Source organism: Mobula birostris, chromosome 10 (genome assembly GCF_030028105.1).
Source record: "Mobula birostris isolate sMobBir1 chromosome 10, sMobBir1.hap1, whole genome shotgun sequence".
NCBI lineage: Eukaryota > Metazoa > Chordata > Chondrichthyes > Myliobatiformes > Myliobatidae > Mobula > Mobula birostris.
In genome coordinates, this window is record NC_092379.1 from 145,402,866 (window position 1) to 145,426,992 (window position 24,127).

General features: G+C 46.1%; 1 protein-coding gene across 3 annotated transcripts in view; it reads left to right on the forward strand.

Moving 5' to 3' along the window:
- The first annotated feature begins 943 nt into the window (after nt 1-943).
- fgf13a (fibroblast growth factor 13a) overlaps nt 944-24,127 on the forward strand; it is a 471,224-nt gene continuing 448,040 nt past the window's right edge. The window contains exons 1-3 of one of the 3 annotated variants that reach the window (XM_072271062.1): nt 944-1,152; nt 4,688-4,985; nt 7,171-7,359. In XM_072271062.1, coding sequence (XP_072127163.1) covers nt 7,311-7,359 — 49 coding nt within the window. In that variant the 5' untranslated portion in view covers nt 944-1,152; nt 4,688-4,985; nt 7,171-7,310. Of the gene's footprint in view, nt 1,153-4,687; nt 4,986-6,718; nt 6,962-7,170; nt 7,360-24,127 lie in introns of those variants that run through there. The other 2 variants (XM_072271063.1, XM_072271064.1) reach the window with 2 other exon arrangements.

Sequence of the window (24,127 nt, forward strand, 5' to 3'; positions counted from 1 at the left end):
CTCCAAATCGGTGAGTAGATTGGAAAAACACTCCCCCGCTAAAACTTCTACTCTTCTTGTTGCCGAGTTAGCCGACAATGGCACCGCCTTTAATAGCTCCACAACCGATTTCTTGGTTTTCTCATCGTGACTTAAGCCTTCGCCAACCATATCACTTGCACACATTGTAATCGACTCGGCATCGCCCGCTCTACGAGGGCATAGGTCAAGCGTACGGTGTGGGATGAGGTTAGAATCAATTAGAGCAGCGTGCGCTTTATTTACATGTCATGACAGGAGCGTTCACGAAAGTGCCAATGGGTCGGCGCGGTCCGGACTTGGCCCGCGTTCCGCCCATGGGGGTTGTCTGGCCCAGGTAGAGTGGGTGTGGAGCGGATGTTTCCTATAGTGTAAGACCAGGGGCACACACCCTCAGAATACAAGAGACGTCCATTAAGAATGGAGATGAGAAGAAATTTCTTTAGTCAGAGGGTGGTGAATTTTGACATTCATTGCCACAGACGGCTGTGGAAGACAAATCATTAGGTATATTTAAAGCAGAGGTTGATAAGATTCTTGATTAGTCGGGACATCAAAGGTTACGGGAAGAATGGGGTTGATAGAATAATAAATCAGCCATCACGGAATGGTGGAACATACTCGACGGGCCGAATGGCCTAATTCCGCTCCGGCGTATAATGACCTTATTATGGTCTTATGGGTGGAGGGTGGGGAAGGACCAGCGAGGTAAAGTCTGTATTTTAAAGTCTTGCATGTTTCAGAGAACTTCGCCGCCGCCCTCGGCCGGGGTCCCGCGCACTTGTCCCAAACTGCAACTGTAAGGTGATCTTGTCAGCTGCTCTCTGTGTACAACTTGGAGCCGTGCGAGCCAAGACGCAGCCTGAAACGGATCCGGTGTCCTTAAAAATAGAAGGCTCGCTCTTTCCCGTGACCCGCCGATTTGCGGGTTCTCTGCGGCGGCTGGATGAACTCAACGCGTGAAATCCTCAGCGGAGAGAGAGCCGCGAGGTGTAAACTCCGGACACCTGGGCTCGGTACCTGGAGCGTGGCGCAAGAGGACTCGCGTGTTTACCTTGGTCAGAGTTTCGAACGACCTCGTTAAACACCTAGTTTAGTTCTCGAACCGAATCTCGGCGGTGGATTCTTCCGAAGGTATGTGGTAATGTTGTAAAGATTTAGAATGGGTGTACCTCGATAGCTCACGAGTTGACTTTGACAGCGATCCAATTACTTTAGGTTTCTTAAGACTGTCCTAGCTGGGGGAGGGAGTGGGGATAAGCTCCCACAACCTATTAAATGTTCCCAATGGCGTGCGCATCAAAGAGTCTCTGACAATCAAATCTACCCCTTGGCCTTCACGTGTGGTTTTGCTACTCAGCCCGACGGAATCGTTTCTACAGGAGAAGGGGTAAAGGCGGATTACTGGGGCCTTGAAACTAGTCGCTTTGGACGGATGGGACTCGTCAGCTGAGGTTGGCAGCTCATCTAGAAGGAAAACTCCGACCTCAACCCTCCGATGCCTTGTGGCTATACCCACTCATGGGGAAGGCTTCGGGAGTAAACCCCGCGGGAAAAGCCGGAGCTGGTGTCGCTAAGTTCAACGTTGACTGGCAACTGCTGCGATGACGCTGGTGCCAAATGTATTGGCTTCTGCCGTTTCTTTCGGTTCACCAGATGCGAGGAGAGGAGGCGCCTGATACACGGGCAACAGTTTGCTCTCCAGATCCTACCGTCCTGGCTTGCGGACAGGCGAGTGTCTGGGCTTCGCTAGACAGCTAGGTCGGAGGGCGTTAGCCATTATGTTGTCAAACGGAAACCTATTCTTTGAGACATGGTTGCGTGTAGTTATGTGGAGTAGCAGAATTCGCCTTGAGTGAAAATGACAGCTCGCTGTCCAGCTCCGGCTCATTTTCCTTGACGCTGCCTGAAATTCGATGCCGGGAGCTGGGGAAACTCCCTGACTGGATTTAACGGCTCTTCGGCCCACTTTGCGGCAGGTTCAGCGGCCGTACTGCACTCTACCAATGGCCCCTCAATGGTCTAATCCCTTTCCCCGCACAGTGACCATGTGCCTCTCCCGTACGCCTATTCTAGCGCCTGGCCTAGAGTCTCTGAAACACTCCTATGCCATCTACGTCTTCCACCAATCGCCGGCTGCGCATTCCAGGACCCCACTAGTCTCTGTGAAAAACGTACCCCACATATCCCCGTTAAACGTTACCCTCCCACCTCAAATGCATGACCTCTTCTATTAGACATTTTAACCCTGGGAAAAAGATACCGGCTGCGTTCTTTATCAATGCCTCACATAAATCTATAACGTTCTATCAAGTCTTCCCTCAGCCTCGGCCCGAAGCAGCGACTGTTTATTCACCTCCATCGACTAAATACATCCTCAAAGAATTCCAATCAATTACTCAACCATGAATTCCTTTTCGAAGCCCATGAAAAACTCATTCAATCATATTACTTTCTAAGCGTCTTGAGACTGTCTTTCATTATATGATCTGATGATCTGAGAGAAGATTCAGCAGACGTTACCCGGATTGGAGGGCGGTAGGAGGGTTTGGGAGGGGGAGATATTCTCACTGGAATGTAGAAGGTTGGGGGGTGACCTTATACAGGCTTATAAACTGATTGATTCAGAATTGGTCATGGATAAGATTACACCATACCCATCAGGGAGGAGGCCACGTCAGGGACACCCGACTCAGAAATATTTACTTTCCACAAACAGGAAGCTCCATCCACTAACCCACCCCTACACACGCCCAACCACCACCATCATTTCCTGTACCCAGGAATGGAAAAGCCTACAGAAAGAGATAGATACAGTCCAGTACATCACAAGAAAAGTCCCCTTCACCATTGAGCGCATCTACAAGCAGCGCTACCACAACAAAACAACATGCATCATCTATGAACCTCACCATTCAGACCCTGCGCCCTTCTTGATAGTACCACCGTACGGAAGCCTTGGTTCCACACCACCAGATTCAGTTATTTCTCCTGAACTACCAGGCTTCAGAACTCACCTCAACACTGAACTAACTCCACAACCGAAAGACTCACTTTCAAGGATTCCACAACTCATGTGCATAGTATTATGTATTTACTTTTAAAATGATTATTTATATGATTTGTCTCTTTTGCACATTGGTTGTTTGTCAGTCTTAGTTTATGTATGGTTTTTCGTAAAATCTCTTGTGTTTCTTTACTTTCCAGTAAATAACTGCAAGAAACTTAATCTATAGAAAAGTATAGTCATAGAACACCAAAGCACGGGAAAAGGCCCTTCAGCCCACCTAGTATGTGTTGTACTATTGATTTGCCCAGTCCCATCGACCTGCACCCCGACCATAGCCTCCCATACCCTTTCCATCCATGCATCTACCAAATTTTCTTGAAGGTTGAAATCAAACCTGCATCTATCACTTGCGTTGGCAGCACGTTCTACACTCTCGCCACCCTCTGAGTGAAGTTCCCCTTCATGTTCCCTTAAACGTTTCACCTTTCTCCCTTAACGCTTGACTTCGAGTTCTGGTGTCACCCAAACTCAGTGGGAAAAGTCCTTATCTGTAGCTATATCTTTATCTACATTATCAATACCCTCATAATTCTGCATACCTCTATTAAATCTCCTCTCATTCTCCCATGCTCTGGTGAATCCTAACCCATTCAACCTTCCGTTCTCTCAGTATTATTTATGTACTTATTTTAAAATTATTATTTGCAAAACTTCTCTTTTGCACGTTGGTTGTTTGTCAGTCGTTGTTTATATATAGTTTTCATAAATGTTACTGCATTTCTTTTTTTCTGTGAATCGCCGCAACAAAATGAACTTCAAGATTGTATAAGGAGACAAATATGTACTTTAATAATAAATTTACTTTGACTCGTCAGCCGGAAAGCAAATGTTAACAGCGCCCCAGAACGCGGAGGTGAAGGTTGTGAATCTGCCCGGGGCATTGTTGACACAGGATATAATGCCCCGGTTTCCTTTACGTCCATCTGTTTCGATTCTCTTTATGAGGGGCGCTTATTTCTCAACTCGATAGTTAGCATCTGGAGAAGGCGGCGAGAGACTGGCGCCTTACTATTCTGCGAAGCCCCGTACTGGGGTTACGGGCAGAAAGGGTCACGTTCTCCACCCCTTGAACTGGAAGTACACGTGTAAACTGCTTCCTTTGGTGAACAGGTAGAAACCTGCGACCTGACGTGTTGGAGGTCCAGTTTGCGTCACAGTAAGGTGTGCAATCTGTGACTCCAGCGATAAACCAGCGTGTGTGACTTCACTCACCTCAACACTGAACTGACTCTACAACCTATAGATCCACTTTCAAGGACTCCATAACCCAAGTTTTCAGCGTTATTTATTTACTTTTGCACATTGATTGTCAGCTTTTGTTTATAAGACCTTAAGACATAGGAGCAGAATTAGGCAAATCGGCCCATCGAGTCTGCTCCGCCATTCCACCATGGCTGATTTATTATCTCTCCAAACCCCATTCTCCGCCTTCTCCCCGTACCATTTGACGCCCTGGCTAATCAAGAACCTGTGTATAGTTTTCATAAATTCTATTGTATTTATTTATTTTCCTATAAATGTCCACAAGCAAATGGAGCTCTGGCATGTATATGGTGATATATATGTACTTTGATAATAAATTTCCTTTGAACCTTATAGCCTGTTCAGGTGGCCGCGAAAGTTGACAGACTGTTATCGGAGTCGGGGTGACCTCTCGGGAAGAAGCCAAACCCGCACCCGGTCCCACTGCTCGGTGCCCGTTGTCCCGTGCTATCAGGTTGCAGGTGATGGAGGGGGTAAACTTTCCCTCGGCTTCGATTCGAAGAACCACATCGACCCCGATGTTCCTCGTTAAACCCCGCCCCAGCTGGACTGTCGGCAAGTTCGCGTTACACACCACGTGACAAATTGGGCGTGTCGCTCCATTGCTGTCCCGGGACGTTCCTAGACGGAACAGGTCGGTATCTGGAAGGCTAGATTGCTGTCTGTCTAACCGTCTTGTTCTTCCTTCTTGGGGAAGGAGAAGACCACGGGAGTGTGCGGACTTTAAGCTATTAAACTGGGTGTCGGGACTGAATTCAGACATTCTCGCCAGGTTAACGCAGTGGCGAGATCTTCCTGCGTGAGAGAACATAAAGTTCAAAGTAAATTTATTATCAAAGTACATATATGTCACCACATACAACCCTGAGATTAATTTTCCGAAAATGAGGCTTCCAAACATTTTATAATAGACGCGATGCCTCTTTGAACTCTTCCTTCCCAATGTAAACTGTTAACATTTCGGACAGCCGCGGACACAGGTTTAAAAAAAAGATGATGCATTTACTCTGAATCTTGTCACCATATACAACCCAGATATTTATTTTCTTGCAGGCATTCACAGTAGATACAAAGAAATACAATAAAATTAGTGAAAAACTACAGTTACTTACCTCAAACAGTATGGTTAATCAATAGAAACACTCAGTAACCCACTCCTCCACACCCCCAACCACCACTTTATCATTTTCTGTCAGTGTCACCTTGTGTACAGTCAGTCACTCCTGTGCCTAGCGTCACTTCATGGACATACAATCAATCTGTGCATGTAAGCTATTTTATGTACGTATTTATATTTATCGTGTGTTTTTATTAATACTGTGTTCTTTATCTTAATGTGTTTTTTTGTGCTGCATCGGATCTGGAGTAACAATTACAGTATTTCCTTCTCCTTTACCCATATGTACTGGAAATGACCTTAAATCTTGGACAGGCAGAGACTGACACACAACCAGTATGCAAAGGAGGAAAAATTCTGCAAATACACAAATCAGTAAATCAATAATACCGAGAATATGAGCCACAGATTCATAAAAAAACTGCTGCCACATAACCAGGCTCTTCGGCCCTTCATACCCTACTATCTCTGTATCTATCCAAACTTCCTTTAAACGTTCAAATCGAAATCTCATCCATCACTTGCGCTGACAGTTCGTTCCACGCTCTCACCAACCTCTGAGTGAGCAGTTTCCCCTCATGTTCCCCTTAAACTTTTCACCTTTCACCCTTAACCCAGTAGTCTCACCTAACCTCAGTTCAAAAAAAGACAATGCTCGCATTTACTTCATCTCCACCCCTCATAATTTTGTGTACTTCTGTAAAATCCCCGCTCATTCTTTGGGGAGTAAAGTTCTTCAGCATGAGTCCGTAGGTTGTGTCCAGTGATCAGTTCAGTGTTCAACGCTGACAGGCTGTAAAACATAGACACGACGAGAGGGAAAAATATCGTACCCAGGGAACAGGAGCTCCTGGCCCAAGGACATGTTGTGACTTATTTCCCAGGGTGGAAATGGAATACGAAGGGGCATCATTTTAAGGTGATTGGAGGAAAGTCTAGGAGTTGGATGTGGTGGGTGCGTGAAACGCGCTGCCGGGGTGATAGTGGAGTCAGATACATTAGAGACATTTAAGAAACTCTTACATATCCAAAGAGATGATAGAAAAAATGAGGGTTATGCGGGAGGGAAGGGTTAGATTGATCTCAGAGTAGGTTAAAAGGTCAGTATTATACTGTGGGCCAAAGAGCCTGTACTGTGCGGTATTCTATGTCCTGGATGATGAATACCCCAACAGCGATAGGAAACTACGCGCTGGCATCTGTTGATAGGCAAGCGGCGATCTCTGTCTCTGACACACGCACGGGCTGCCTCCAGTGCTTCGGACTGCGCTTCCTCTCCTCTCCGGGTACCAGTCTCTCTGATCTCCGGGTCTCACAGTTCACTGCTCTCCATCCGTGCGCTGCCTCCCCCGTACCCCGACGGCTCCCCGGAGGGAGAGCGGGGCAGCCTCGGCGCCGGTGCCCGGAGCCGGGAACAGGGAGTGCGGCGTGTGATGCGAGGAGCGCGTCGTTTCTCAGCATCAGCAGCCGGGCAGACAAAGAGCGGAAATAAGGTGAGGGGGAGGGAGGGTGAAACATGGCGGGGGGGCGAGTGGAGACGTAAATGTGCATCTCGTGAGTGGCTGAGGGAGGGAGAGCAGGCGGGAGCGAGCAGACGGGAGCGCGCTCTGTGGGTGTCAGAGGGGGTGGGGGAGCGGGCCGGGATTTAGCTGGCGTGTGTGTATGTGATTCAGTACACGGTATCCGTTCTCGCCTCGTACAGGTCCAGCCGGCAAAGCAGGACAGCCAAGGCGCTCTCCCTCGGCACCCCCGCCCCCTCCTCCTCCACGCACACCCACCCCGGACGAGTCTTCCCGTCAGCCGGCAGCCCGTCGAGAGAGCCACGCGTCCAAACTGGGATCTATGAGCGGGAAAGTGACCAAACCAAAGGAAGAGAAGGATGCCGCCAAAGGTAAGAGAGTGCGTGTCTCCCCGCGGGGACTCGGGGCTGTTTGCTGTTCGCGGGTGGGGGGGTCAGGCCCCCGGGAGCCGGGCGGGTTGGGGTTGTCGGCGGGTTCATCTGGCGCCAGCTGTCGTGTTTGCAAGCGGAATATTCCTGATTCTGCCACCAGCTTGTCACGGTGGGGGAGAGAGGGGGAACGTGCAACACCTCTCTCCCCCCCCAACCACATTTTCCTCCCTCCCCCTTCATGGGAAGAGGCTTTGAGACGGGGTGGTGGCAGTAGGCGAGGGGGCGGGTTACAGGCGCCCCGCGTCTCGCAGTGTCGACCTACTCCAGACTATGGCACCGGGACTGAAGGCAGGACCTCCAACCACTGCTACCTCCTGCCATTTGTTTACGGACTGGAGGGTTTGGGTTACAGGACAGGTCGGCTGTCGAAGACACCCGCTGGGACAGTGTCCTCCTGCACCGCCGAAGGGGTCCCTCCTACGCCCAGTGTCTGGGTCGACCCCGGGGGTCCCCGGTCAGAAAGGCGCGTTGAGCTGGGCAAATCAGTGTCGGGCTGCGACAATCGTACAGCTCCGGGTCCCTGATACGCCCGCCCGGAACCGGGTCGCCCCGGGTTTCACGCTGGAGTTTCGGGGCGGTTTTGGACGGGAGACGTTCGCCTCTCCTTTCTGCATTTACGAAGCGTGCGTTCGGTATAAAAGTGGAAATGGAGTTTTCCCCGGTGATTTCGCCAGCCCTGCTGTTCCCTAGCCCACAGTCACTGACTGATACAAAGCGCCCTGTGGTCAAAGGCTGTCGCGGGGTAAACTGTTACACAGAGTTATAGAGTAAACTTTGGCGGTGATCGATGACAATCACGCTAAAACGGTGGGGGTAACGAGCTGTTGACAGCCACGTGGAGAGAGAGGAATTACTTCTATGGCTTGGGATCTTTCCTAAGCCGGAGTAGGCTCTATTTCAAATCCCCAAATCTGACCACACGCTGCGTTGTCTTGTTAGGGGCGGCTGGTTTTCGGGGGGTTCCGTCCGCTGGTGACAACTTGCAGCCGCGGTCGCAGCTTCTGTCCTGAGAATCAGCTGTTGTCTGCGGTTTGGGCTGACGGAGGCTTCTTGTTCGCTTACATACATTGAACTTTGCAGAATAACAGTATTTATGCGAGCACTTCTATGACCAACGCACCACGGACGCCTTGTCTAGTGATAAGTGAGATAAATCGCGTGTATCGGCTGCTGCTATTCATAGTAACAGTTTCCTGACGGCTCTGACAACTCACCATAAATATGCACCTTATTCCTGGGACTTTTGCGGCAACCATCGCCTTTCCACTTGCAGCAGAGACGGCGACCTATTTATAGAAAGATTAAACAAGGCCTCTCACTCGATAACATTTAAGACTGATATGGATCACGTTATCGCTCAATCACTCTCTTCCTCTGTCTGCCTCCATCCCAGCTCGTCCGTCTCTCTGTTTCCTGCTCCGCTGCGTATTCTCTCTTCCACTCTCTCCCACCCTCCCTCTCCCCCTCTTTCACCCCATTCTTCCTCTCTCTTTCCCCCGCACCTCTCTCTCTCCCCTACCCCTCCTGCACCCCCTCTCAAACACTCTCACCCCCACCTCTCTGTGACTCTCACTTCCTCTCTCTCTCTATGACTCTATCTCACTCCCTTTCCCTGTGACTCCCTCTCTCTGTGACTGCCTCTCTCTGTGACTCTATCTCACTCCCTTTCTCTCTGACTCTCTCTCTCTGTGACTGCCTCTTGTCTGTCTCTCTCTCTGTGACTCTATCTCACTCCCGTTCTCTATGACTCTCTCTCTCTGTGACTGTCTCTCTCTATGACTCTCTCTGTGTGACTGTCTCTTTCTATGACTCTCTCTCTGACTCTCTCTGTAGCTGTGACTGTCTCTCTGTGACTCTGTCTGTCTCCCTCTCTCTGTCTCTGTGACTGTCTGTCTGTCTCTCCCTTTGCCACTGCCTGTAGTGTAACTATTCATTGGTAACGTGAACAAATGAAGTTATGCATCACAGTCCCGACCCACCAGCCTTGGAGGCTGATTTGCGGGCAGTGCGAGTGGATGGCTTTGGGCTTGCCCTCCCTCCTCACTGGGCAACACCATTTAACTCCAGAGAACTGTACAATCACACCTGGGGACACTTTCTCTTGCTGTTGCTGATATTGAGAGAGACTTCTGGGAGGGGACCCTGATTCAGGGAGAGGACGGGGTGTGGGGCTGAGAAGGGGAAAAATAATTGACCGGCGGAGCAGGTTTGATGGGCCAAATGGCCTAATTCTGCTCTTATGTCTTACGGTTGTATGGTTTCATGGTTCATGTCTGAGGTCTGGAATGCAGACCCCTTTGAGTCTTCAACCTGGATCTTCAGACTGCTGGTGTGAAGCATTCTGTTAACTGCTGTTCTATTTCTGGTGATCCAGACAGGATTCTAGGCAAGGTAGCAAACTGGAGACAACATTGACTTAATGGTGAGAGTTAAGAGTTGGTCGAGGAAAATGGCCTGACACCAGTGGTGATGGACTGTTCAATGCTTATTTATTTACTTATTGAGGTACAGCATGGAATCGGCCCTCTGCCCTTTTGAGGCACGCTGCCCAGCAATCCCCCGATATAACCTAGCCTAATCATGGGACAATTTACAATAACCAGTTCACCTAGTACATCTTCGGGCAGTTGGAGGAAACACACGCAGTCACGGGAAGAACGGGCAGCACTGGGAATTGAACCCGGGTCACTGGTACTGTAAAACGTTGTGCTAACCACTACTCTACCGTGTGATGGGAATTAAACCCCGGTTACTGCTACTGTAAAGCGTTGTGCTAACCACTACATTACCGTGCCACCCTGCTATGTAAGCTGATCATTTGGAAGACAGTGTAAGTGGCTTGGTTAGTAAGTTTGTGGGTGATGCCAGAATTGGTGGCAAAGTATAGAAAGTTATCTAAGGTTATAATAGAATTTAGATTAGCTGGGAAAGGGGGTGAGGGAATGGCTGTAGGTGTTTAACCAAAATGTTGCATTTTGGCAGGTTAAAACAGGCCAGGACATACATGATGACAGGGCCCTGAGGAGAATAGCAAGACCTTGGGTAGAAGAACCCTACAGCACAGAAAGAAACCCTTCGGCCCATCTAGTCTGTGCCAAACTATTAATCTGCCTAGTCCCTTCAACCTGCACCAGGACCATAGCCCTCCATACCCTTCCGATCCATGTACTTATCCAAATTTCTCTTCAATGCTGAAATTGAAAACACATCCACCACTTCCACCAGCCACTCATTCCACACTCTCACCAGCCTCTGAGTGAAGAAATTCCCCCTCATGTTCCCCTTTCACCCTTAACCGATGACCTCTAGTTCTAGTCTCACCCAACTTCAGTGGGAAAAGTCTGCTTGCATTTGCCCTATCTATACATAATTCTCTGAGAGTGGTCACACAAGTCCGCAATGGAGAAGAAGCTACACAGCAGACCTACCTTTGTCAGGTTGGCCGGGGGTATAGGGAGTGGGATGTACAAATTATTGGTTAGGCTGCACTCGGAGTATTGTCTATAGTTCTGATCACCATGCCACAGGAAGGATGTGATTGAGCCTTCAGCAGGAGTTGCGGACCTAAATGCTGGCCTTCATAACAAGGGGAGTTGAGTATAAGAGCAAAGAGGTCCTTCTGCAGCTGTACAGGGCCCTGGTGAGACCACACCTGGAATATTGTGTGCAGTTTTGGTCTCCAAATTTGAGGAAGGACTTTCTTGCTATTGAGGGAGTGCAGTGGAGGTTCATGAGGTTAACTCCCGGGATGGCGGGACTGTTATATGTCGAAAGATTGGAGCAACTGGGCTTGTAACCACTGGAATTTAGAAGGATGAGAGGGGATCTGATTGAAAAATATAAGATTATTAAGGGATTGGACACGCTAGAGGCAGGAAACATGTTCCCAATGTTGGAGGAATCCAGAATCGGAGGCCACAGTTTGAGAATAAGGGGTAGACCATTTAGAACGGAGTTGAGGAGAAACTTTTTCACCCAGAGAGTGGTGGATCTGTGGAATGCTCTGCCTCAGAAGGCAGTGGAGGCCGATTCTTTGGATGATTTCAAGAAAGAGTTAGATAGAGCTCTTAGCGGAGTCAAGGGATATGGTGAGAAGGCAGGAACAGGGTACTGATTGTGGATGATCAGCCATGATCACAATGAATGGAGGTGCTGGCTTGAAGGGCCGAATGGCCTACTCCTGCACCTATTGTCTATGAATGTCGACTGTACTCTTTTCTATAGACGCTACCTGGCTTGCTGAGTTCCTTCAGCATTTTGTATGTGTTGCTCCGATTTCCAACATCTACAGATTTTCTCTTGTTTGTGGTTGATTGGTCATTGTAAATCAGGTTAGGGTTAAATCAGTGGGTTGCTACAGCTCGAAAAGCCAGAAAGGCCTGGTCCGCACTGTATCTCCGAATCAATAAACCAGCAAGGCCCAGTCCGCGCTGTATCTCCAAATCAATAAACCAGCAAGGCCCGGTCCGCACTGTATCTCCAAATCAATAAAAATTGTTTACTTTTACCGGCAGGGCAACTTCAGGTGAGAGTTTGAAAAGGTATTTTTCTCAGAATCAGAGTCAGGTTTAATATCACTGGCATATGTTGTGAAATTTGTAGTAGTTTTGCAGCAGTACATTGCAATACATAATAAAAAAAATCTGTAAATTACAATAAGTATATATAAAATTTAAATTAAATAAGTAGAGCAAAAGAAAGTGAGGTAGTGTATACTATCCATTCAGAAATCTGATGGTGGAGGGGAAGAAGCTGTTCCCGAAACACTGAATGTGTGTCTTCAGGCCCCTGAACTTCCTCCTTGCTGGTAGCAATGAGAAGGGGACATGTCCTAGGTGAGGGGGGTCCTTAATGATTGGTGCTGCCTTTCAGAGGTATTGTCTTTTGAAGGTGTCTTCAATGCAGGGGAGGCTAGTGCCCATGAAGGAACTGGCTGAGTTTATGACTTTCTGCAGCTCTTTCCTGATGCCAAACTCAGCTTCAAATCTTCATCCTGTCTGTGTAAGCTCCTCCAGCCCTGACAGCAGCCCCCTCCCCACCCTGGCCACTGAACTCCTTAATCTCATTCGTTGTGTACTTGAATCCCTCCACCACTGGCAGCTGTGCCTGGGTCCAGGTCACCATTTTCTTCCAATAACCTTCCTTCCAGTCTCTCAATTTCAAACCTACTCTTGGACTGTGATTCAGTCATGTCTCCTGACAGAGAAAAGAGTGCAGAGAAATTTCACAAGGATGTTGACAGGACCTGGGAACCTATGAGAGGCATAGACAGAGCGGTCAGAGAAGAGAGACAGTATCTTTTTCCCAGCATTGTAAAATATCTGGTACCAGAGGGCAGACATTTAAGATGAGAGGGCTTAATTTCAGTGGAGATATGAGAAGCAAATTTTTAACCACAGAGAACGATGGATGCCTGGGGTGGTGGTAGAGGCAGATACATTAGAGACTTTTAGATAGGCACATGATTGTGAGGAAAATGGAAGGATATGGACATTGTATAAGTGGAGCAGATTAGTTTAGTTGGCCTTTGATTACTTATTTAGTTGATTTGGCACAACATTGTGGGCCACGGGGCCTGTTCCTGTGCTGTGTTGTTCTATGTTACAGGGAAAGGTGGAATAAGTTATTCCCTAGAACGTAGAAGATTGAGGGGAGACTTGATATGTTATACAAAATTATGATGCGGGGGTAGGGTTAGGGTAAATACAAGCAAGTTTTATCCACTGAGGTTGAGTGAGATGAGAACTGGGGACCATAGGTTAAGGGTGAAATGTGAGATATTTAAGAGGAACCTGAGGAGATATTCTTCACTCAGAACAAGTGTTCCCAGCCTGGGGTGCAAGAGCCCCTTTGTTAATGGTAAGGGTCCACAGCATAAAAAATGGTTGCACTCTCTGAGAGGGTGATGAGAGTGTGGAACGAGCTGCCAGTGGATGTGGGTTCAATTTCAACCTTTAAGAGAAATTAGGATAGGTGCATTGATGGGAGGGGTGTGGATGGCTGTGGTACAGGTGCAGGTCAATGTACTACTAAGAATAACATTTCGGTACAGGAGCTATAACTCGACTTCTCTCCTAAGTATTAAGTCTGTCTGTGCCCCTGAAATACTTTGAGATAATTTCCTACCCTATGATTTCAAGTTTATTGTCATTCAACTGTACACATGTAAACCGCCAAATGAAACACAATTCCTCAGAGACCAAATTGCAAGACACAGTACATATATCACAGACAGCACATAAAATAATATTAACATAATAATATTAACAGATTTTAAAAAGTATTTTGTGGATGTCATAAAGTGCCTATATGACATATAGTTAAATATACAACAGTATAGTGCTACTGGTGTGGCCATAAATAATGTGTACTGGATGGAAGCAGAGTGTCTCCCAGCCTGGGGGAAGTAGCTTTCAGTAAATAAAATCTTATGATTAAACAAGTGAAATGGATGTGGTAATAATCTAAAACAGCGAAGGGTTTAATACTCCAATCTAAAATATTTCAATTTTTAAAGCCAGTTCATTTTGATTTGGTTTAAACATTGAAGCTGTGCAGTTATCAAATCACACAACATTCAGCATCTGCTGGCTCTTTCCAATATCTATTCAATTAGTGAAATTCCCCAGAGCCCAGAACATTTCCTAACTCCGGCACATGTCCAATTTCCTTTGCGAGGCCCAGGCCTACAGCTACTAGCTTCAGATTCAGTCACTCTCATTCTATATAAACTTTTTTCCTCCTATCCAAACAGAGTCGTAGAGCACTGCAGCACACAAGCAGGCCATTTGGCCCATTTCTCCCATGCTGAACTATTATTCTGTCTAGTCCCATCCACCTGCGCACGGACCTTGGCCCTTCATATCTTCTCCATCTAAATACTTATCCAAATTTCTCCAAAACGTTGCAATTGAACACACATCTAACACTTCTTCTGGCAGCTCATTCCACACTCTCGCCACCCTCTGAGTGAAGAGGTTCCCCTTAAATATGTCACCTTTCACACTTAACCCATGACATCTAGTTCTGGTCTCACTCAACCTCAGTGGAAAAAGCCTGTGTGCATTTGCCCTAACTATACCCCTCATAATTTTGTATTCCTTCTATCAAATCTCCCCTCATTCTTCTATGCTCGAGGAAAAGAAGTCTTAAATTCTTCAGCCTTTCCCCATAACTCCAGTCCACAATTCCTGTCAACATCCTTGTAAATTTTTTTCTGTTCTCTTTCAACCTCATTGACATCTTTCCTGTAGGTAGGTGAGCAGAACTGCACACAATACTCCAAGCCAGGTTTCAACAATGTCTTATACAATTTCAACAAAACATCCCAAATTCTTTGACTTATGAAGGCAATGTGCCAAAAGCTCTCTTTATGGCCCTGTCTATCTGTGACACCACTCAGTCACGTTTCTAACTTTTTAACTAATAACAGACTTGTTACTTAATCTGTGACCTGATCAGTATTTTATGCAGGCATAACACCATGGTTAAAATTTTACTGCTAATGTTGTAGGGTAGTTCATTTCATGTTTTTCTGTAGAAACAGTGTGTTCTGCTGGTAGTTTTGGGGTTCTACCTCTTGGTTTTTTTGCACTACCTTACTTTCTCTTTTCTATTTTCTATTTATGATTTATAATTTAAATTTTTACTATTTACTATCGATTTGTACTCCAGAGAGTGCGAAGTGCAGAATCAAATACCGCTGTGATGATTGTATGCTCTAGTATCAATTGTTTAGCGACAATAAAGTAAAGTAAAGAACTGTTAAAGGTGAGAGGTTGTGATGTTCAGCTTAGGAATGTTGGGCCAGCCAATCAGGATGGTGGAATTGGGAGAAGGTTCCAGAGGAAGCTGGGCAGAGAGGTTTTGTGACGGACACTGGGGTGGGTCAAGGTCTTTTTGGTGGGAGATGGAGAGAGAAAAAGATTGAGAGAACCAGCCGTAGGATTCGATCCAACTGGAGTGCACGATGGAGTCCAAAATGGGAAGTTCTACTGGTGATTGGGGAATAGGAGTTGGCACCGTGAGGTAAAGGACACATCCAGCTGTTGGAAGATCTGAGCTCCAACCTTGTGCACATTTGACTATTTTAATTATAAAGGGCCCTTTTTTGCTTTCTTGTTAAATAACTGTTCGATTAAGTGCTATTTATGAATACACCTTATTTATAATTGTATGCAGTGTACGATCTGTTTTTTCTTGCTGATGGATAATTGCAAGTGGGCAGTATTTGGTCAGATCGGGGTGCGGGTGGTTGAAACACCCCAGCTTCCCAGTCTGGTGGGACCCAAGTCATACCAACCCTCGATATACGAGTTTGAGAAAGGTGGTTTTCTCACCCCTGAGTCCAGCGGCTTGTTAGTGAGGGCAAACAAGTTGTGTTTCCAGAGATGTCCAGTAACAGGGAGTTTCACAGATTTTTCCCTTCAGTATTCTGCTCAGTTTATGAATCTTTAGGTCACATTACTTACTGACATTTCCCTCAGCATGCTATTGATGTTCTTTTCATTTTTGAAGGGATCACTCACATCCCTCATACTCCACATCTCTGACAGGTATTTAATGAAGTGCATTTACCCATATGTAAATTGGATAGAAGTACTTCTAGATTGGAATTGCTTTATTATTGTCACATGTACCAATAAACTTGGTACAAGTTTGCCTTGGATACTGTTCATAGGGGTGAAATCATTACACAGTGCATTGAGCTAGAATAAGGTTCAACTTAACACTGCAGAGTAAAGCGTAGAAGCTACTGAAAGAGTGCAGTGCAGGTAAACAATAAAGTACAGGATCATAACAAGGTAGGTTATGAAGCCAAGAGTCCAGCTTGTCGTAAAAGAGGCCTGTTCAGGAGTCTGATAACAGTGGGATAGAAGCTGTCCTTGAGCCTTGTGGTACATGCTTTCAGTCCCCATTGAGCGGAGGCTCATTCCTGTGAAGTGCTGAGCTGTGTTCACAGCTCTGTACAGTTTCTGGTGGTCTCAAGCGGAGTAGCTGCTGTATCAAGCTGTAATGCATCCAGACAGAATGCTCTCCTATGATCCATCAATTAAAACTGAGAAGTCCTCGAGCATCCTGTGGAAGTAGAGTCATAGAAAACTACAGCACAAAAACAAACCCTTCAGCCCATCTAGACCATGCTGACCTATTTAAACTGTCTAGTTCCATCAACCTGCTCCCGGATCATAGCCGTCCATACCCCTACCATCTATGTACCCATCCAAACTTCTCTTAACCTTTGAAATTGAGCTTGCATTCACCGCTTCCACTGGCAGCTCGTTCCACACTCTCACCTCTCACTGAGTGAAGAGGTTCCCCCTCATGTTCCCTTCAACATTTCACCTTTCACCATGGACCGTCGTCGTAATCTCACCCAACCTCCGTGGAAAAATTTGTGTTAGTAAGCTTTCTTGGCTGTGCTGTCAGCGTGGTTAGACCAGGACTGGGTACTGGTGATGTTTGGACCAAGGAAATTGAGGCTCTCGATCAGCTCAAATTTCAACACCGTTCATGTAGACAGGAACACTGCACCACCCCTCCCCAAAGTCAATGATCAGCTCCTTCGTTTTGCTGGGAATCAGATTCCTGCAACCATTTGCTAACTCTCTAGTTAAGCCTCATTATAGGAAGTATGTTGAGGCCTTGAAGATGGTGCATAAGGGGTTTACCAGGGTACTGCCTGGATTAGAGGGCATGTGTTATAAAGAGAGGCTGGACAAACCTGGGTTGTTTTCTCTGGAGCTGCAGAGGCTGAAGGGAAATCTGTTGAAAGTTTATAAGATTATGAAAGGCATAAATAGAGTAGACAGTATCTTTTCCCCGGGGGCATGGATTTAAAGTGAGATGGGGTAATTTCAAAGGAGATGTGAGTCGGGTGGGGGCAAGCTCTTTTATGCAGAGTTGTGGGTAGCTGGAACACACTGCCTGGGGTGATGGTAAGGCAGATACATTAGAGACTTTCTAATAAGTGTTTATATAGACACAGGAATATGAGGAAAATGGAAGGATAGGGATATTGAGTAGGCAGAAGAGATGAGTTTAGATAGTCATTTGATTACTAATTTAATTGGTTCCCTACAACATTGTGGCTGAAGGGGCTGTTCCTGTGATATGCAGTTCAGTGTTCCTTGTCTATATATTAAGCTGTCAGTGTTTCGAACTCAAAACGTTGAATTTGTTTCTATTCCAGCGCATGCTGCCTGACCTGCTGGGCATTTCCAGCGTCTGCTGTCTCGTTCATTTATCACTTCCTAGTGTTTGCTTTAACTTTCCCTGCATGAGTTGACGTGGCAAGGCTTGCATTCATCTCACTGAGACCTACTGAATATTGAAAGGCCGAGATCGAGTGGATATGGAAAGGATGTTTCCTATAGCGGGGAGGTCTAGGACCAGAGAGCACAGCAGCAGATGAGAGAAATGTCCATTTAAAACAGGGATAAGGAAGTATTTCTTCAGACAGAGGGTGGTGAATCTGTGGAATTCATTGCCACAGATACCTGTGGATGCCTGGTCATGTAGTATTTTAAAGCGGAGATTGATAGATTCTTGATTAGTAGAGGATCATGAGAGGGATGAAGCAGGCTAGTTGTTCCATGTGTATGGGAGCAGTATAAAGATTAAAAGATGAGCTTTATTTCTCACACGTACATTGAAACGCATCAATTGCATCAACAGCCAACAGAGTCCGATGATTTGCTGGGGGCCGTCAACAAGGGTTGCCACGCCTCTGGAGCCAATGTAGCATGCCCACAACTCAGTGACCCTAACCATGCATCTGTGGAATGTGGGAGGAAACCAGAGCAACTGGAGGAAACTCACGCGATCACAGGGAGAACGTACACACTCCTTACAGACTGAGACAGGAACTGAACCCCGATCGCTGGTTCTGTAATAATATTACACGAATCGCTTCACTATTGTGTCACCAACATATCCCCCTGCCCCTCCATGTACCTATCCAATTGCTATCAGGGTGTCAAAGGTTACCGGGAGAAGGCAGGAGAATGGGATTAAGAGGGGTAATAAATCAGCCATGGTGGAATGGCAGAGCAGAGTACATAAGACCATATGATATAGGAGCAGAATTAGACCTTTTGGCCCATTGATCCCACTCTGCCATTTCATCATGACTGATCAATTCCCCTCTCAGCCCACATCTCTTGCCTTCCCCTCGTATACCTTCCTGCCCTGACCCAACAAGGATCTATCAAATTCTGCCTTATACAGTGCATAAAGACGTGGCCTCCACAGCTGTCTGTGGCAACAAATTCCACAGATTCACCACTCTCTAACTAATGAACTTCCCCCTCAGCTCTGTTCTAAAAGGCCGCCCCTCTATTCTGAGGCTGTGTTCTCTGGTCTTAGACTCTCCTACCATAGCAAAGATCCTCTCCACATCCACTCTATCAAGGCCTTTCACCATTCGATAGGTTGCAATGAAGTCACCCCTCATTCTTCTGAATTCTAGTGCATACAGGGCCAGAGCCATCAAACGCTCTTCATATGACAAGTCGTTCAATCCTGTGGTCAATTTCGTGAACATCCTTTGAACTCTCTCCAGTTTCAGCACATCCTTTCTAAGATAAGGGAGCCAAACCTGCTCACAATACCCCAAGTGAAACTGCACCAGTGTTTTATAAGGCCTCATCATTACATCTTTGCTTTTATATTCTAGTCCTCTTGAAATGAATGCTAACATCGCATTCCTCCCTACCAATTCAACCTGCAAATTAACCTTTCGGGAATCCTGCACAAGCACTCCCAAGTTCCTTTCCACCTCATTTTTTTTTGTATTTTTCTCCACTTAGAAAATAGTCAACTCTTTCACTTCTATCAAAGTGCATGACAATACATTCCCTGACACTGCATTTCATCTGCCACTTCTTTGCCCATTCTCCTAATCTGTCTAAGTCCTCTGTAACCTTTCTACTTCCTCAAAACTACCTGTTCCTCCTCCTAACTTCGTATCATCTGCAAACTTTGCAACAAAGCTCTCATTCAAATCATTGACATATAATATAAAAAGTATTGGTCCCAACACAGACCACAGTGAACACCACTAGTCACCGGCAGCCAGTCACAAAAGGGTTCCATTATTCCCACTCTTTGCCTCCTGCAGGTCAGCCACTGCTTTATCCATGCTAGAACTTTTCCTGTAATACTATGTAACTTTTCCTGTAACTTGTTAAGCAGCCTCAAGTGACACGTTGTCAAAGGCCTTCTGAAAATCCAAGTGCACAATATCAGCTGATTCTCCTTTCTCTATCTTGCTTGTAATTTCTTCAAAGAATTCCAACAGGTTTCTCAGGCAAGGTTTTCCCCTGAGGAAACCATGCTGACTGCGGCCTGTTTTATCATGTGCTTCCAAGTACCCCCAAACCAAATCTTTAACAATCAACACCAACATCTTTCCAACCACTGAGGTCAGACTAATTGGCCCATGTTTTCCTTTCTTCTGCCTCTCTCCCTTCTTGAAGAGTAGAGAGATATTTGCAATTTTCTAGTTTTCTAGAACTATTTCGTCAGCCGCCTCTTTCAGAACCGTGGGGTGTACACCATCTGATCAAGCTGACCTATCTACCTTCAGACCTTTCAGTTTCCCAAGAACTTATAGTCATAGTCATGGTCATAGTCATAGTCATACTTTATTGATCCCGGGGGAAATTGGTTTTCATTACAGTTGCACCATAAATAATTAAATAGCAATATGTAAATTATGCCAGGAAATAAATCCAGGACCAGCCTATTGGCTCAGGGCATCTGACCCTCCAAGGGAGGAGTTGTAAAGTTTGATGGCCACAGGCAGGAATGACTTCCTATGACGCTCTGTGCTGCATCTCGGTGGAATGAGTCTCTGGCTGAATGTACTCCTGTGCCCAACCAGTACATTATGTAGTGGATGGGAGACATTGTCCAAGATGGCACAATAAGTTTGTTGATTCTGTTGGTGTCTGCTACCCTCAGCCTGCTGCCCCAGCACACAATAGCAAACATGATCGCACTGGCCACCACAGACTCGTAGAACATCCTCAGCATCGTCTGACAGATGTTAAAGGACCTCAGTCTCCTCAGGAAATAGAGACGGCTCTGACCCTTCTTGTAGACAGCCTCAGTGTTCTTTGACCAGTCCAGTTTATTGTCGATTCGTATCCCCAGGTATTTGTAATCCTCCACCATGTCCACACTGACCTCCTGGATGGAGGCAGGGGTCACCGGTACCTTAGCTCTCCTCAGGTCTACCACCAGCTCCTTAGTCTTTTTCACATTAAGCTGCAGATAATTCTGCTCACACCATGTGACAAAGTTTCCTACCATAGCCCTGTACTCAGCCTCATCTCCCTTGCTGATGCATCCAACTATGGCAGAGTCATCCGAAAACTTCTGAAGATGACAAGACTCTGTGCAGTAGTTGAAGTCCGAGGTGTAAACGGTGAAGAGAAAGGGAGACAAGACAGTCCCCTGTGGAGCCCCAGTGCTGCTGATCACTCTGTCGGACATACAGTTTTGCAAGCACACGTACTGTGGTCTGCCAGTCAGGTAATCAAGAATCCATTTCACCAGGGAAGCATCCACCTTCGTCACTGTTAGCTTCTCCCCCAGCAGAGCAGGGTGGATGGTGTTGAACACACTGGAGAAGTTAAAAAACATGACCCTCACAGTGCTCGCTGGCTTGTCCAGGTGGGTGTAGACACGGTTCAGCAGGTAGACGATGGCATCCTCAACTCCTAGTCGGGGCTTGTAGGCAAACTCTCTAGTAATGTTAACTTCACACACTGCATGACCCCTGACAACTGGAACTTCCATCTTACTGCTAGTCTCTTCCACAGTGAAGACTGATGGAAAGTACTTATTCATTTTGTCTGTCATTTCGTTGTCCCCCATTACTACTACTCCAGCATTGTTTTCCACTCTTGCCTCTCTTTTACACTTTATGTACCTGAAGAAACTTTTGGTATCCTCTTTAATATCATTGGCTAGCTTAATTTCTTATTCCATCTTTACCTTCTTAATGACTTTATTAGTTGCCTTCTGTTGGCTTTTGAAAGCTTCCCGACCCTCTAACTTCCCATTAATTTTTGCTCTGTGATATTTCCTCTCTTTCACTTTTATGTTAGCTTTGACTTCACTTGTTAGCTATGGTTGTGGCATCTTTCCTTTAGAATACTTTCTCCTCTTGGTGTGTATCTATCCTGTGCCTTCCGAATTGCTTTCAGAAATTCCAGCCATTGCTGCTGTGCCGTCATACCTGCCAGTGTTCTTTTCCAATCAATTTTGGCCATCTCCTCTCTCTTGCCTCTAAGTTTCCTTTACTCCACAGTAATACTGATAAGTTCGATATTAGCTTCCTATTCTCAAATTTCAGGGGGAATTCAATCATATTATGATCACTTCCCCAAGAGTTCTTTTACCTTAAGCTCTCTAATCAATTCTGGTTCATTACACAACACTCAGTTCAGAACAGCTGATGCCTTGGTGGGCTCAATCATGAGTTACTCTAAAAAGCCATCTTGTATGCATTCTAGAAATTGTCCCTTTTGGTGTCCAACTCCAATCTAATCTACTGTACTTGTATATTGAAATCCCCATGACTATTGTAGCATTGCCCTTTTGCTATGCATTTTCTATCTCACTGTAATTTGTAGACCACATCCTGGCTACTATTTGGGAGTGTGTGTACAACTCCCATCCGAGTCTTTTTACTCTTGCAGTTCCTTAGCTCTATCCACAATGATTTAATGCCCTCTGACCCCATGTCAACTCTTTCTGATGATTTGATTTCACTTTTTTACCAACAGAGCAACACCACCCCCTCTGCCTTCCTGCCAGTCCTTTCGATACAATGTGTATCCTGGACCTTAAGCTCTCAGTTATAATCTTCTTTCAGCCATGATTCAGTGATGCCTTAAACATCATACATGTCAGTCTGTAACTGTGCTACAAGTTCATCTACCTTATTCCGTAGACTGCGCAGATTGAAATACAGTATAATACCTTTAGCCCTGTATTCACCCTTTTCAAATTTGTCCACGTTTTATATTCAAACTCATCCTGCTGTCTGCAACTTTGCCCCATCATCAGCCTCTCCTTGCTAGCAGTCTCACTACACATTGCCTTTGTTTGTAAACCAGCAACCTCATCCTCAGCATTATCACTCCAGTTCCCAATCCCCTGCCTAATTATCCTAAACTCTTCTGAACAACACTAGCCAGCCTGCCCACAAGGACATCGAACCCCCTTGGGTTCCAATGTAACCTGTCCCTTTTTACAGATCGTACCTTCTGCAGAAGAGATCCCAATGATCCATAAATCTGAAACCCTACCTCCTGCACCAATTCTTCAGCCACGCATTCACCTGCCAAATTATCCTATTCTTACCCTCACTGGTATGTGGCTTAGGCAGCAAACCAGAGATTCCTACCCCGAAGATCCTGTTTTCCAGCTTTCTACCCTGCTCTTTAAAATCTCTCTCAGGACCTCCTCACCTTGTCTACCAATGTTATTGATACCAATATATACAGTGCTCACCCTCCCCCTTGAGAATGCCATGGACCTGCCTGATCCGAGATATCCTTGATCCTGGCACCAGGGACTCAACATACCATCTGGGTGTCTCTATCACGCCCACAGAACCTCATCTCTGTTCCTCTGACTATGGAATCTCCTGTCAACACTGCAGTCCTCTTCAACTTTCTGCTCTTCTGAGCCACAGCATCAGACTCAGTGCCCCCCCCCCCCAGTAGGTCGTCCCCCTCATTAGTATCTAAAGTTGTATACATTGTTGAGGGGAATAACTACAGGGATACTCTGCACTGGCAGTGCATTTTGCCTCCTTTTCCTGACTGTCACCCAGTTACCTGATTGTCTCCTGCAATCTAGGGGTGACTGCCTCTCTGTAGCTCCTGTCTATCACCTCCTCATTCTCCCACATGAGTTGAAGGTTATCGAGCTGCAGCTCCATTTCCTTAATACGTTCTCTGAGGAGCTGCAGCTCGGTCCACCTGCAGCAGGTGTGTTTATCCGGGAGTCTGGATGTCTCCCAGAATTCCCACAGCTCACACAGAGTAAAAATCACTGCCCTCGGAGGCAGTCTCACTAAACTACTACACACTAACGGATGAGGAATGAACCACAGAAAGGTGAAACTTACCCGATACGTTATCTCACCCAAGCCTGACATTGCCTAAGCCATATGAGACAAAACTACTCTAAACATTGGTACACTCAGAAGAATGACTCGATGGGTCAAGTGACCTAATTCTAGTTGATTGTCTTATGGTCTATGGCCAAATACAAAAAATAATAATAAGTAAATAAGCAATAAATATCCAAAACATGAGAGAAAGAGTGCTTGAAAGTGAGTCCATAGGTTGTGAGAACAATTCAGTAATGGGGTGAGTGAGTCTGATGGTTGAGGGGTAATATCTTTTCACCAACCTGGTGGTGGAACCTAATATCTGTAGCTAACAGGAATCTTTCAGTCTAAACAATGAACAAGAAATCCAGCATTAATTACTCTTTGTGTGATTGTGTTCCAATCTTCTACCACACTCTGATCATCAATACCCTTAGTTGTCTCTGTCCTCTCTGGAGATGGCATCTGAAACAATTCTTTCCAAAATGTTTTATAAAAACTCACAAAGGTTAAATCATTTTATAAAGTTTTCATTATTTTTACTGTAAGAAGCTAGTTTTAGTCTTTGGTTAT